At 34.8% G+C, this 16,753-nt stretch overlaps 1 protein-coding gene across 5 annotated transcripts in view; it reads right to left on the reverse strand.

Moving 5' to 3' along the window:
- Pds5b (PDS5 cohesin associated factor B) overlaps window positions 1–16,753 on the reverse strand; it is a 185,452-nt gene that overhangs the window by 88,453 nt on the left and 80,246 nt on the right. For all 5 annotated transcript variants that reach the window (XM_005387709.2, XM_005387707.2, XM_005387710.2 and 2 more), the window contains exons 7-10: window positions 10,487–10,567; window positions 7,216–7,356; window positions 3,973–4,088; window positions 487–581 (exon numbers count right to left, since the gene is read on the reverse strand). In XM_005387709.2, the coding sequence (XP_005387766.1) occupies window positions 487–581; window positions 3,973–4,088; window positions 7,216–7,356; window positions 10,487–10,567 (433 nt within the window). The remainder of the gene's footprint in view (window positions 1–486; window positions 582–3,972; window positions 4,089–7,215; window positions 7,357–10,486; window positions 10,568–16,753) is intronic.

Consider the following 16,753-nt stretch of genomic DNA (forward strand, 5'->3'; position numbering starts at 1 on the left):
GGAGGGGAGGGGAAGGCAACCCCTGTTCCTGGGTAGGCAGAACCAGTATTGTCAAAAATGGCCTACTTTGGGCCAGGGATATAGCTCAGCACACAGCACTTGCCTGGCAAGCAGAAACAAAACAACAATAACAACAACAAAAAGGCCTACTTTAAAACTGATACAGAGATTTAATGCAATGCCAATCAAAATACCAATAGCATTTTTTCACAGAACTAGAGAAAACAATCCTAAAATTCAGATGGAACCAGAAGAGGTACTGTTCATGAAGACTCCATCTTTTTATAGATGTTTCTAGCCTGTAAAGGACATGTACTATAAAATTCTTCATAAATCATAAATCAATTCATAAATCAATTTTCATTGTGATAACTCAAAATAAGACCACCTATCACGACAAAACAATTTTCCCCCTATAAAATTCATTATTTTCTTTCTTTCACTGAACAGCATCTAGGAATATTTGCTGTGATATGTATACAATACCTGTTAAATCCTTTGCTAAATCAGGATGATTCATGAGACAATGGCTAGCAAACTTCACACATTCCAGGCGAATTGGCACATGGATATCATTAAACCTGGTAAGATATAAAGGCACAGAGTGGTCTTCAAAATAAAGAGACAGGCTGCTCAATCTGTACTCAGTTTATACTTCTTCATCAAAGAGAAACAATTTATATAGGAAACATAAAAAACAGGGCGATTTCCTGTGAGAACCAAATTATTTTAAGGAGTCTGTTTAAAAAATACACATTTGGCTCAGATGTAACAATCAGAATAGGAAAATTTTCCTATAAATATTACACTTTCAAATATATCTGCTTATGGAAGTTTATGTGTGTGTATATATAGTTTAGAAAAACGTTATATAAATCTCATAGCATTTTTGAAAGAAAACTTTTCCTCAAAGTATTTCAATACAGGACATTCACAACGGTATGGCAAATCTCACAGTAAGCCCTGTGTTACTTTTTATCTCACATGATTCTGCCCAAACTATATCTCAAAATTACTATTTAGTAATCACACAATTGTAACATTTCCACTTACAGAAAAGCCAATTTTTACACTGGTTCTGTAAATATTTACAGATTTTTTAAAAATTAAAACTCACTGATTAACATGCCATTCAGGTTTCTTTTCAGCTTATACTTCTGACTCTCTTTTATCCTCTACACTTTTCGGCGCAAGGAGGTGGGGGAGGTTTGCATGCACACGCGCACGCGCACCACAGACGTTACACTTGGCTAACCCAACCACTTCGATGTTGGTGCACAGACTCCTCCTGTTCCTACATCTTAGACCTTGGTACTCAGATCTGGAGAAATGGTCAGATTCAGATTCAATTTTTAACAAGATTTGTTTATATAAAGATGGTGCTGTGTTCCTCCATCAGGAAGCACATGATGGCAGTCACTTCTCAGCCATACCATTGATCCTCCAAGTCTACATACATCAATTCATCATGGAATTCAAAATAATGATTTTTTTTTAATTTACACGTCAACATTAAAGTGAAACCAGTATTTTTCATTATCTTCTTGTCTTAATTCTATAAAATCAAAAGACTCCAAAATCTTGTATCACCCAACATCATAGAAAAAAATTCAGTATATATATAAATGTAGAAAACAATGTCTTCAAAATCAGCACCAAATAATTCAAAGGAGTTTTATTTCTTTTTTGGTACTAAAGCTTGAACTCAGTGCCTTGCACATACTAGGTAGGTGATCAAATAGTACACTAGTGTAGCACTAAGTATTATCCTGAGCCTTTTTTCTTCTTTTTTGGAAGGGTTTGGAAAGGATGAGAGTATTATATGTTTCCCAGGGGGATTTTAAACTTGCAACTCTCCTGCCGCAACCTTCTGAGTAGCTGGGATTATAGGTGTACCCCACTACACTCAGCTCAAAAAAGGTTCTTACTAGAAAAAAGTATTTGTTCTATGAAATACAGTCCCCTCTACACCAAAAAATAGCGTTAGAAAAATAGCCTATGGGTCCATATAGCTTCCCGAGTGCTTCAAATCCAAGTTTAAATTCCTGTTATGGCTTATCATTTTACAACTAAACAGATAGCTTATAGTCATAAATATAAAAGGTCGTCTAAAACACACTTGTCAATTTAGTGTGTGTGTGTGTGTGTGTGCGCGCGTGCGTGTGTGTTGCCAGAAATCAAACCCAGGGCCTTGTGCATGCTAGGCAAGCCTCTCTGAAACTATACCCAGAGCGCAAAATTTGGTTAATATTTAACACTGTACGAGTTTTACATCATTAGTATCAAAAGGAATAATTATAATGTAATAGAAAGGTGACCTAAGTTTACATTAGGATTTTCCTCCTGTGAAAACCTAAGTCCTAATTTTAAAATACAGTAGATGTTTATATAGCCATGTACCACATAAAAACATTTCCATTACTGTCAGGTCACATATACAACTGTAGCCCTTTAAGATTAAAATGGAGGGCCAGGGATACACCTCAGTGGCATAGCACCAGCCTGGCAAGCGCGAGGTCATGAGTTCAATTCCCAGTACTAAAAAAAAAAAAAAAAAAAAATTAAAGAAAGATTAAAATCGGGCTTAAAAACTCCTACTGTCTAGTTTATAGCTGTCTTAGTTTGTATAAATACACACTATGACATTCTCAAAACAAAACCACATAAGGATGCATTTCTCAGAATGTATTTCCATTATGTGATATATCACCATACAGTGAAAGTATACTGTTTGCCAGGTATGGTAGCAGACAAAATCCCATCACTCAAGAGGCTAAGACAGGAGGATCACCGTGAATTCAAGGCCAACCTGGGCTACATAACGAGTTCGAGGCCAGGCTAAACTACATAGAGAGACCCTGTCTCAAAGAACAACGAAAAAACACACAAAAGTATATACTGTTAAAAAAATATATAAAAAAACTTTTTTAAAAGTGTACACTGTTATTTCAAAAATTTAATACAATGGACTTGAAATTGAGTTGTATAATATAAACTGGTAAAACACTGTGCCCTACTGTTTAGGAACTCTCTATTTAAAATTCTAAAAATACAGAAATCAAACTCAAAATGACAATGGGCTAATATTTATTAGCTTAACTTTCTCACTAGACATTATCATTGAGCTAAATAAACCCTAAGAAATCAGATTAAGAATTTAGAACCCAATAAGCGCTTACAAAGGCTTATACCCTAATTTAACAAATCAAAAAAAGAACAAAAAAAAGATTATTTACAATCACTGCCAGTTCTGTTATTAAAAAGGGAAGAAAAGTGATACAAATACAAATACTACAACACAAAAGAAAATAGAATCTGACTCTTTAAATCTTAACTATTTGTTATGAAAATAATTTCAGAGAATATAAATCCTTTTTTATTCTCAAAATAACTTTTAGACAAGGCATTCATAGTATTTTATTCTATATTTTCAATGTCAGGAATTTCCTTAGAAATTAACTCCTCCTACAGAAAAATGATATAATCACTCAAAATGCAGTTTGAAACCAACTCAAGTGTTTTGTGGAATGCTGAGAGGATATGAGGAAGCCAGGTCATTATTTCCTGTAAGAAATACAGAATGGGAAGTTGGAAGGAGAAAGTAATTTACTTACTTATTCTGTTAATATCTTTAGCTTTTCAATATCTCCAAATAATCTAATTAAATGTAATTTTTTTTTGTGGAGGGGCTACATCTCCCAGAGAGGCATTTTTCAGTTAGAATTCATTATTGCTTGAAATAATAAATTTTAGTTTTATGATTATAATCCTCTGTGAGATAGCTTTTAACGTGTGTCATTTTTAAAAAAAGTGAAAACAAAGTAAGATGAAACTAAATCATCAACACTCAAAATTTCAATATATCCTTCATTTATACGACTTTGGAGAAGAAAGCATATGGATAGCATTTTTTTAAAATGCAAGTAGATATAAACATATATTGCTTTTATCCAGGAAACCAAAATCATATACCTGCCCAAGTAGCACTGCCAAAGTGGCTTGTTTTGAGAAGCCAATTCTGAATCCTTTGCCCCAAACATTTTTGCCAGCAGTTTAACAACTTGAAGTCGTTCTTCATTATCATTGCTCTAAAAATAACAACAAAAAAAAACACCAGTTTAAAAGCCAAGTATCATATTCAGAATATGGCCCATCCCATGAGTTTCCTTATCCTCCACAGAAAATCTTTCACGAACTCCAAATGGAAAATTACATAAAAACGCTCACTATAATTTTCACAAAATTAAATGTCATCATAAATGTTATAATCATTTCAAATTACATTAAAGCAGTACTTTATACATAAAAATACATCTATGATTAAATGTCTGATCAAATGTTAGAGGGTCCTCCCACAAATGAAGTTTACATCTATTCAGAGTCAATCTCAAAAACCTACTAAAGGACCTTGAAAAACTGGTTTTTAATAAAAGTAGTAAAAGCCAGCCTACACTGAACAGGTAACTCTGCATGACTATTCATTTTGTGTTCTTTACAGAAATGTCTCACAGATTCCTAAATGAAATTCAACAGCCTAATGAAGCCCTACATATTCAAAAATTAGAATTTGTTTTTATATCCTGTATTGCAGGCACTCTGGCAATGAAAAATCAATTGTATTGTTGATTTTGGTACCACCACCAAATTACACAATGGCTAAACGAATGAGCAAGTCACAATACTAGTCTTGAACATAAAAGTGTGGCAATTAGGTCTATCAAACAGCACTAACATTCAAAGTACTACACAATTTCTGCCCCTATACAATTTTTTTAACCAATACCTCAACCTAGCATTCAAAAGCCCCAACAGGGGCTGGGGATTTAGCTCAGTGGCAAAGCGCCTGCCTGGCAAGCGCAAGGTCGTGAGTTCGGTTACCGGTACCAGAGAAAAAAACAAAAAAAAACAAAACAAAAAAAAAAAGCCCCAACAACAAGACCTATGTCATCTTTTTACTTCTCTAAATTAATAATTCTCAGCCCCAGCTTTACATTACAATCACTTCTAAGGCTTCAAAGTAAGAAGTCCATCAAGCTAAATGCCTAGACTTTACTCTCAGAAATTTTGATTCAACTGGCCTGGCTTAACCTGGAAATCTAGTAAGGCTCCGCAAGTGAAGATTCTAATGTGCAATCAACAATGATTTAGATTTACTTTTATGTTACCTTCCAACTATAATTCCTCATGTTCCAGACTGAGCCAGCATCTTCCTACCTCTATATGCTTCTGCATGCTGATGCCTTTCCTTCAATGGTATGCAGCTGTATCTTTATGACGCTTATAATATCTGGCCTCTTATTAGATCTGTTTTTTCCCTCTTCCTCCCACACTAGATATTAAGTTGGCTGAAAGCAAGGATGATAATTTCTTTAATTTTATATTTTTCATAGTGTGTAGGAAAATGCATATGGCATTTATTCCATACTTTCACTAGAGAAAATCAGGAAAATCAACAAATTATTAGAACTGTGACTATTTTGTCTCATAAAAATCGCTAACTATATTTAAAAAGGGGCAGGAGACCAATTAATCAAGTAACTTACTTAGGAAACACACCAAAAATATACTCCAAACTAAAAGAAGAGTAATTATTTAACGGTTGTTTAGAATATCATACTAGCAATGTGAATATTTTTTAATTTCGGTTTTAAAAGAGACAAATTAAAATTTTTAGAAATAAATATTACATGGAAATCATAAGAACTTTTCTAGGTAGTATACTGGGATCCATCAAAGATTAATAATAATTGAGTTTTATTTAATTTTCCTGTAATGATTTGAAAGAAAAATGTATTTCCTAGGTCTTCAAATAAAACACTTTTACAGCATAATTCAATGTCAAAGCAACAGGAACATTCTACCAAGAAATTTCAAAGCCTATGTGAAAAATAGACAAGTTTTCAATTTAAGAAAGTAACGTAGTACCTGGGAGATAATATGAATATGAGAAAAATTTCACACTTTATGGATAGTAACTATTAATATAAGCTCAGTGTATAGCTATGACCTCTACAACTAGCTAATGTGGAGGAAAATACCATCATGCTCATCATTTATTATGTGCCTACTAATCCAGGCATCAAGTCAGGCACTGGAGATTCACATACAGGCATGACACAAGCATATGATCAATAACAGTAATACACTCCCACCTGTACCTTCAGTCAAAATTACTCTCAGAACTAAAATGCAGCCACCACTGTGAGCTCTGTTGGTGGCCCACTCTCACTCTGTACTTTTTCTACCTTTAATCGGCCCCACTCACTCTGCAGAACGTATTTCTTTCCCTGTCTTTAATAAACATAAAACCTCTTGTATGTTTCTTGTCCAGTTCTTTGCTCAGCATAACAAGAACCTGGAAAGATCTCTGGAAAAGGGCCCAAAGCACCCCAGAACCCCAGTAACAATTCTGAGTTTTTTCATTTGTTTGTGTGTATAAATAAAACCCGTATGTAAATGTTTTTGTTTTGTTTTTAAACATTCATCAAAACAAAAGCATAGGTCATAACCCCATGTCTATGAAATGCCATCATTCTGAGCAATCTGACAAATATATCACTTTTTTCTTGAAGCCATAACCTTTTAATTTAGATGATTCTGTGGTTAACTGGACAGTTTAAAAGAATAATTTTAAAGCAACTATATCAGACCATTTCTATGTCTTTTTATCATATAAATGCTCGGTTTACTTGCAAAATTCCTTAAAGGAAAAATTTTGTCATTACTAATGACTTCCCTACCCAATTAAGGACTAGATAAAAAAAACTGTTTTGTCTGAACTAAGCAAGATTTCTAAAGGGACCATTTAAAAATATCCATAATGACCCATTACTTTACAGTAAACTGAAATCTGTGCACTCAAGGGTCATGATTCATAGAATGTCTAAGACTTGGCCTGTGGAAACCTACTCAGATGGTTACAGGTATTCACAACTTAGGGTCTGCTAGAATAAACGAGAAAGCAAATTTGTACCTAAATTATTGACCGGCATGTTTCTCTTGACCCCAATTCATTTCTTACATATAGGCTCAATCTTTTCAGTATTTGGGTTATAGTTTCAGCAGAAGCCAGGAAAATAACTCTGAGGAAGTCAGAATGCTACCCTACTGTATATTATTTACCTTACGGTAAATATGGGTGAGCAATGGTCAATAGTTTTATATTTATATTTGCTAACCTGGCGGATAGAATCATATTATTTTTATAATAGTTACCTTTAATTTGAACTCAAGCTGTGGTAAAACAGAGAGCAGCAAATGACTATCAATATTGTAGAGCTCCAAAATTAAGTCAAAGACATGCTCTGACAAATCGCTGATAGATGTTTTCCCAAGCATGAGAACCTGATTAAAAAACTTCAGAAGAAAAAGAAACTTTAACATTAGTAGAAACACCATAGCTAAAATGAATTTCCTCAAGTCTTAATTATTATTCAATTAAGTTCTTCATTATTTTATTCAAAGTCAAACTTTACATATCAAAACATTTTCTAATGGGTGGGAAAATGCTATATAAATATGAACAGATAAAACATGGAATGCGTCTTATATACAATGAAAAAGATCATCTCTACTGGCTCATCAATTAACATATCAATAAAGCTCCTACCAAATGTATTTTATTCCCATTACATTTATTATATCATCTTTGATAACTCATTTTAGATGTTAATTTGGATACTTGGGCAACGTCAAAGAATTATTTCTGAGTATGTCTTCAAGAACGTTTCCACAGAAGACTGAATCCAGGAGCGAGTGGGGAAGACTGCTCATAATGTGGGCAGGCATTATCCAAGGGACTGGGGTAGTACAGCTATCACCTCTACAACTAGCTAATGTGGAGGAAAATACCATCGTGCTCATCATTTATTATATGACCACTAATTGCCAGGCATCAAGTCAGGCACTGGAGACTCACATACAGGCATGACACAAGCATATGTGCAACAAGACAATATGAACCAATAGCAAAATGGATGATACAAAAAGCAAAGAAAAAGCCAATTCATTCTCTTCTTTCTGGGGCTGGGAACACGTTGGTTGTCCTGCCTATAGAAATCAAAATTCCAGGTTCTCCAGGTACAAGAGTCAAAACAAGTAGGAAAAAAAGTGAGATTACTATTACCTCAGCATCTTATTACTTCTTGCTAATTCTATGCAAGGGAAGTAAATGAACAATAGCTATGCCATCCATAAATCCAAAAGAGCTGATAATGATTTCCTGGAGGGTAGCAGGGAGAGTGTCTTGAGACAGTATTTTGCTCTGTAGTTGAGGCTGGCCTTGAACTCACTATGCAGACCAGCATGGCCTCAAACTGAGGACAATTCTCCTGCCTGGGCTTCCTGAGGGCTGGGATTACAGGAATGTGCCACCATGCTCAGTTGAGAAATGATTTCTAACATTACTAATTTTATACTGCTACAGGACAATTAAGTTCACTAAAGAGTGATTTTTAAATGAAATTATACAGGTTTAAAGTCAAAAGGCAGTAAGACTTGTAAGGAACTTGGAGGAGGGGGAAATAATCCTCACTGACTTCTTAAGACAACCTCAGAACAGGACAAGAAAACAGAGAGACAAAAGAAAAAAGTGGACACGTTACTAGAAATAAATATATAATTGAGAAAGTGCTAGAATCACTTTACTAAGTCCCCTGGCCCTAGCCCTTCACCTTCTGATAGAGGATATAACAAGAAATTCCGTAGAGAAGAACAGCAGGCATAAGTGATAGAGAAATGTTTATAAACTGACTTAGCTGCAATTGCTCGAAGTGTTTCCTTGGGCCCTTCTTCTCTCTTTAACTTGTATTATAAATAGTTTCACGTATACCCCCAAATTGGAAGGATAATGAATCTAATCACATAAGTCCAAATAAATATCATCATTTTATTCACTTTTCCTTAATTATCCCACTCAAATATTTATTATGTCCTTACCTTTATGCCAGAAAACGTCATCAAAATAAAGTAAGTGTTCCCCTAAAAAATATCTCGCTTGACAGGATTGGTTTAAACAAAGAGTAACAGAATGAGCTCACTTAAGTGTGCTCTACACACTTAAGGAGTTCCATGAGGTCATGGAACTCAATATTCAGGGGCACAAGAAGCAAGGAAAAGACAAGGTACTCAATTCAACCAATAGCCAACACTCAAAAAACTGTAAAAACCAGTATTTGGAATTCTCTGTCAAATTTTGCAATAGGACAGATCATAAAACTTGATTCTACAGCTTCTGAAAGTTCATCTTTCAAAACAGTTCCCTTACAAATAAAATTTTATCTGTCCAAATTATTACGTGCCAGAAACAAAAGCCAGAATTTATCAAGGTACTACTTTAGAAAACGTGTCACTGGCTCACGCCTGTAATCCCAGCACTTGGGAGGCTGAGGCAGGAGTATCGTTGCAAGTTCAAGACCAGCCTGGGCTACAAAGTGAGCTCGTGGCCAGCCTGAACTGCACAGTGAAACCCTGTCTCAAAGAGACAAAAAAAAGAAGAAAATGTGTTACTTTTCAAAGTAACATCTTTTCATGATCGCTTTCATATCCTGACTTTAAATTGTGGTATCCATCCAAGAAAAAATCTTTTTCAACAGTTTACAGAAGAATACGTAAATAATTACAAAAGGACTCGTTTTTTTTTACATCCTTTACCTGTTTAGGGGTGGGTGAAAGCAGAAAGCAGGTAGAAAGATCTGTCAAACAATTCGAGGGACCACCACGAACACTATATGCTAGACCTGTGATCCAGGAGGCATCATTCACAGAATACAGTATGAATGGTACCACCTGGAGAGCACCACCTGGAGAGTTCAACGGAACTGTAAAGAAAAAATAAAGCCTACCAAATACCATAAACTTCTACCACTGAATCAAACGGATAAAATTAACTTCTTCTAAAATAAATATGTAAAAACTATACATAGAAGTGGGGTGATACTCAAAGGGTTCATTCCATTACAATCTTCCCTCCTTCTCAAAAACATAAATTTATGTATTTCCTCTGCATGTGACAGCAATAGAGAAGCAACTCTGACCAAATTGCTAGTGCCAGTCATACTTGCCTTCAATTTCTATTTGCTGTTAGTTCTGCTATTAGTGCATATCATCTATTTTGCTATTAGTTCATATTGTCTTGTTGGACAAATCCACTTTATCTCCAAAAAGCTGTGAACAACTTCTCTGAATACTGATACAGTCCATGTTTTATCAAACTACACTTTAACACGACAAACAGTGTATCTTCCTAACCAAAATACGAGCTGTTTTAACTCCTAAGCAATTTGAAAGAAGCAAAATGAACAAACAAGATGAGATAAGCTTCCAAAAAATATTAACCAAGAATAATTGTAAGGAAAAAAAGAAAACACACTACTTAATAGTTTAAAAATACATTTTAAAAGTAAACACTACTTGCTGAAATTTTGCATCTAACAGTGTTTAAATTTTGATTTACTCATTCTTACAAGCAATTAAAAGTAAGACTTACATTGGTGATATACGGTTCAATAGCTTGAGCTGTCCTCTTCAGCAAAGCCTTTGCCAAATCATATGCTTGCTTATTTAAATTCTGAAAAACATAAACAATGTCTATAATATATATACATATATATACATATATATACATATATATATATAAATAAAAAACCTGTTTTGCTCGTTTGGTTTTTTGCAGTACTGGGAATCAAACCTAGGACCTCACACATGCTACAACAGTGCTCGCCACTGAGCTCTGCCTTCAAAATGTATCTGCATTCAAAGGCTAGTCTTGAGGAAATGAATGAGAAACTACTATCTATAAAAGAAAGCACTGTCATTTTTCTTCATCAGAAAATCTGGCCTACTACTTCACATAATCCCTTCCAAGCAAGAATAATTATATTCTTGAAAATGTTCATAATGTAATGCAAAACACAAAAATGTTTAATAAATATTTAGTCACTAAAGAGATGTCACTCTAAATCTAATCCCAAACTCAAATCAGTTTAGTACAAATACAGGTTGTAACCAGCCAGGTCCAGACGCAGCAAAACCTCCTCAGAGGATAAACTGGACTCCACTGTGGGCCGCACTGGGGAGCCAGAAGAAGAGGAAGAGCAGTAGGGCTTTAGACAGCTACAGAAAATCAAAGGTACTGAGCGTATAGGTAAGTTCAGGGACACAAGGAACACAACATATAGTAAAGCATAAAGTACCCAAAAGAGTACCTTAAAATGTGTTTCTGAGAGATTCTGATGACAGAAAGACTGAAAGTCCAAAGTGGAATCACTTCTAGGAGCTAAGCATTCCAGGACAGGATCAGTGCATATATAACCTTAAATCCACAATCTTTACTCACATATTTCAGACATTCTTGCCTTGGTATCTGTACTGTATTACTTCATTTCTAACTGATGTTTAGTATTTTGCTATAAAGACTGGGCACTGTGGTGCATGGCTGTAATCCTAGCACTCAGGAGGCTGAGGCAGGGGGATTGTCATGAATTTGAGGCCAGCCTGGGCTACACAGTGAGTTCAATGCCCTAAGAGCTTTTAATGATACAAAAAGCCTCCTGCAGCATACATGCCATAGGTTCACCACCACTGCTACACACTAATAAACCTCTGCCAATTAGTTACACATAGAACATATCTTAAGCTATCCTTTGTCTTTTCACAATGTATATATCTAAATGCAGGTAAAAGTTTTTAACTTTAATGAAATCAAATATATTAGTCTTTTACATGCTTTATGTCTTCTATATCTTTTAAGAAATATATTTCAACAATGAGGTTACTAAGATGTTTTATTTCCAAATAAAATTTTGAATTTTCAAATTTAGATCTTTATTCCAACTGTAATCTATTTTCATGTACAGTATGAAGTAACAATTTCATTTTTCATGTGAGTAGCCAACTGCCTTAAAAGCACTGTTTAAGTGGTCCAGTATTCCCTCTAACGACTTATAATACTCTCTCAACTTCTACATACCTATGCATGTCATTTATAAATTAGCCATGACTCCCGTAAGTTTGTTCATTTTTGCCTGGTCAGAGTCCAAAGGTCATATAAAAAGAAAAGTCGTGTCCACTTTTCCATTTTTTTCAAAATGTTTGGCTACTACTGACCATTTTGTGTTCCTTGTGAATTTTAGATTGTTTGTCAAACTACACATACTATCTTGATCAATCTGTATGCCAAAACCTGGCATCATTAGGATACTGAGTCTCACTCCATACCAACTCTCTCAACATGTTACATTTTCTATTATGTCTTTCAATCAACTAAAACCATTTTTTAAAAAGTCATGTGCATGTGTTAAATTTCTAAGTATGTTGTGTCCTTTTTAAAACTAAAAATGAAAACTTTTTAATGTTGTTTAAAGATTTTTATAATGACCTAGCAATTTTACTGATTTTTCCATCTATTCAAAAAATTTATGTGCATACTGCTTTGTTTTCTGCCAAATCATATAATCAACAAATAATCAGTTTTATTTTAACTTTGTAAAACCTGTCTTGTTTCATCATACTAACTTATTTATGCCAAAGGTTGCAATTTTTTTTTAATTTTTGCATGAAATTCATACGTTACCTATAAAAACTGAAGGAACAAGAATTTGAAAAGAAAAATTTTATTATGGTCTACTCTTATGAGTGTAATGAAAACTGGAACACCAACTAGGTTTTGAAGGGTTAATATTCCTAGTATAATGCTGATTAGAAACAGCGTATTTGGGATTTTTCCTCAATAAAAACAACACTTTTCTAATCTTCCTAACTTCGAAGAGAATGTTTCAATATTTCACCTAGTGTCCAGATATCCTTATTAAGTTTAACGAAGTTCCTATTTCAAAATTGCTGAGAGTTTTTATCCCAAATTATACTGAATTTTTCCAGTTTTCTTCTCTATTTACTGAAAGACTTCTTTTTGGTCTGTTTCTTTAGACAACTATCTTAGTCTAGTCCTAACACCTTTCTCGTGCCAATCCACCACTGTAAACATGACATTAAACCAATTTGATCGTTATCGGTATTATTTTCAATCATTCCGGGAGCTACAATTGTTTTATACTGAATTTATATGACTGTATTCATAAACTACCTCCCTTCTGGGACTGGTTTTTGTCAGTTTTTGTTAGGAAGCATGTGCTCTATTCATAAAATGAATTGTGGGTTATCTCCCCCTCTTCTATAAGCTCAAATTTTGCTGAATATTAAAACTGTTTGCCACCTAACTCACCCACAGAACCCCCGGATTCTTTCATTGTTTACGAGCAGAGTTCCACTGCTGCTACTGTGGCGGCTTCTGTTTGGGGAGGCAGAACATCTTTTTAATTGGTTAAAGCGATCCAAGATTTTTCTTCTCAAGACAAACTAGGCAAGTTTTATGTCGATAGATTTATCTGGTCTAATTTAAATGTTGGTATGAAATATTATTGGAATTATCTTCATGTATGCTGTTCTTCATCGCATTCTCAAACTGTATATTGGTATCATCTCCCTTTCTGTGATTTAATATACCAAGTGTCTACCTACTGAATATATTTCTCAAATTTCCAATTTAAGGTTTCCATGGAGTATCATTACATTTTCTGTTTGATCCATTTCTGCTCTCTGGTTTGTTTCCTCTTATATACTTTTTTTTTAAATCCTGTTAATGTTTTGTAACTTCTCAAATTGAATACCTGGTTACAAAATAACATTTAAAAAGTATTTGCCCTGGGGGCTGGGGATTTAGCTCAGCAGCACAGTGCCTGCCTGGCAAGTGCAAGGTCGTGAGTTCGATTCCCGGTACCAGAAAAAAAACCAAAAACAAAAAAAAAAATAAAAAATAAAAATTGTTTGACCTGCATGCCACAAATTTTAATATATAGCATTTCAGTGATCATTTCTAAACTGCCATTAAAATGTTTTGTCAAATTATGTTACTGCAGTTTTATGTTTCAAATTCACAATATTCCTATACATTCTTGGTCTACCTGGTTTATAATCACTGGGAAGCATGCTAAAATGATCACAAAGTTATGGATTTGTTTATCTTCATAATTCTCCCAATTTATGCCTCATATATCTGCATGTTTATGTATACCAGTTTAAAAATATTCCTAATTAAACCTCTTATTAGTAAAGCATTTTTTTATCTAGTAAAAATTACTATCTAAAATATTAATACAAGCTACTTCAGTTTTATTTTGATTTACATTTGTCTGGCAAGATACTAACTCTTCACATCCAAATTTCCATGGCTATATTTTAGCTGTTTCTCTTATTATTATCAAACAGCTAGCTTATCTTCAAACCAATCTCACTACTTGTGTTATTAAATATACACAGTAAATTTAGACATACCCCCGTTTTGTTTTGTTTTTGTATTTTTGAGATGAGGTCTTGCTATATAGTTCAGGCTGGACTTGAACTCTCAGTGATCCTCCTGCCTCAGCTTCCCAAGTGCTGGGATTACAGGAATGCACTACCACTTGTTTTTTTTATAATCCTTAATATTTTAAGAGGAATATACTTCATTTAAAGTTCAAAGCTGCCAGCCGTGGTGGCACACATTTGTAATCCCAGCACTCGGACTGCTGAGAGTTTGAGACCAGCCTGAGGTACATAATGAGTTCAAGGCCAGCTTGGATTACACAGCGAGATCTTATCTTTAAAAAAAAAAAAAAAAATTCAAAGCGAATCAATACATCTAAACTTTCCTGACCACCAACAAGATCGTATCATGCATTAAACGCTCTATCTTATGTATTATTTGCATCCAGTGGTTTAGGGCCAATTTGCTAATACTCCTTTAATTAATCACTAATTATTACTAGTACTGTTTTTGTTTTATGTATCAGTCCTTTATTAAGAGCACTTCTTGTTCATCACTACTTGTTAAGTAACACTTTAAAATTAAATTTTCTTCACTGTAAAGTACTCATATAATAGTTCTTTCAGGAAGGACTTACTTGTAATTATGTGATGTCCTCATTTAACTAGATATGGAACTGTAGGTTGCTGATTATTTTTTGTTACCATGTTGAGAATATATTTCCACTATTATCCAGCATCCACCCAGTAAAGAAAGTAGCCATCAGTTTATCTTTCATTTCCTTTTAAAAGCTATACTTTTTCATTCTGCATGTTTTATATATTATTCCTGTTTGGATGCTCCTCATTTTTTCCAGGATGTGCCTGGACAAAGATTTATTTTTTACTCTGTTCATGATACTTTTTCTTTCTTTCTAAGCCACAAAGGCATGCTTTCCTTTCCACTAGTTCTGGAGGACTTCAAGCTAATTTTTATTGAGTATCACCTCTACCACTAAACTTACTGGACCATATCTTTCATGTTTTTTCTACCATTCTCAGTCTATTACAACTTCCTCAGATCCATCTCCCAGCTCTCAAAATATGTCCATATATAATCTAATCAAGATTGTAGTTTCAGTGGCCATTTTTCACTTCTATTAAGATTTCCTCCTAAGTTTTCCTTCTATGAAAAAGTTCTCCTTTCATATGTCTAGTGGGATTTTTATTTTTATGATTAATACATGTAAGCATTTTACTTTTTAATCCATTTAAGTAAATTTATGATTTTCTTAAAACTTTATTAGAATGTTTATTCAGACCATAAACATTCACTAACCTACAAAGAGCTGAAACTATCCCAGGGCTATACAACTTTTTTACCTGGAAAAGTTCCAGTCTAAGCTAAACATACTAAGCATAGGACAGAATTACAAGTACTAGTTGGTGATAAGATTCCAACTACTGTACTCACAAGAGTTGGGTCTTAGAATACTAGTTTGTAGAAGTGTCTCTGTACAACAAAAGAAAACCATGCACTCAGGAGGGAAGTGCCCTCAGGAAGGAAGTGCCTGTTAGTGTGTATTACTTTAGCAGTGTTGGGGATCAAACCCAGTGCCTCACACGTAGTATGCAAATGTTCTACCCTTGAACTATACTTTCAGGCCAAAAAATAAAGCCTACCCCCTACCCCCTCAAAGTCTTTTCCATGACAATGGACTGGGTAGATGACACCTGGGACATCTCTGGTGGTCCACTGCTGAATCCAAAAACCCAAGCTGGATCCATGACCTGCACCTCGGAGGGTTTTCTATTAGAGATGTTAGCATGACCATAAGCACTGGATGGCAGGGTTGGGAATATGATCAGGTGCCCCTCTAGGGCAGTCTACATCTCCTGTTAGAAGCCCAATCCTCCTCTATAGTTACCCTGCAATTGGATTCATGGTCCTTGCCCCCCAACACCTGAGCATATAGGGCACAGAGGCTGAGGCATCAGGACAGGTACCCCTGGTCATTCCCCCAAAGAAGCTGGATGCTCGGCCCCCACCCAGTTTCTATAGTTCTTTTCATTAAAAGCCTAACAGGGATCCTAACTGCATGCAGGCACCAAGATGAAAGAGGTGGCTGAATAAGCCTCAGGATGGCCTTCTCTCCCCGCCAGCTGCCCTCTTGTAGTCACCAAGCACAGAAACAAGGCAGGACTGCGTAGAGTTAAGATGAGATGAGCCACACTCCGCTAAACACCAGGAGGAATGACACCAGACAGCAAAGGAGTGGAGAGATGGTATCAGCCCAGAGCCTATACCATGCCAGCACCGATCATTTCATTTAATAAATACACTAAATTGAACTTCTGAAGTCTAATCTTACTATTTGTAGTGTCTGCCTACTTTCAGCACTGCTATGATTATTTTAAATTTTGAAATTTTGAATTATGGAGTCATTTTTATTGAAGTATTCATATTAATGCTATG

Source organism: Chinchilla lanigera, unplaced genomic scaffold (assembly GCF_000276665.1).
Source record: "Chinchilla lanigera isolate Chin_1 unplaced genomic scaffold, ChiLan1.0 scaffold00030, whole genome shotgun sequence".
NCBI classification, from domain to species: Eukaryota; Metazoa; Chordata; class Mammalia; order Rodentia; family Chinchillidae; genus Chinchilla; species Chinchilla lanigera.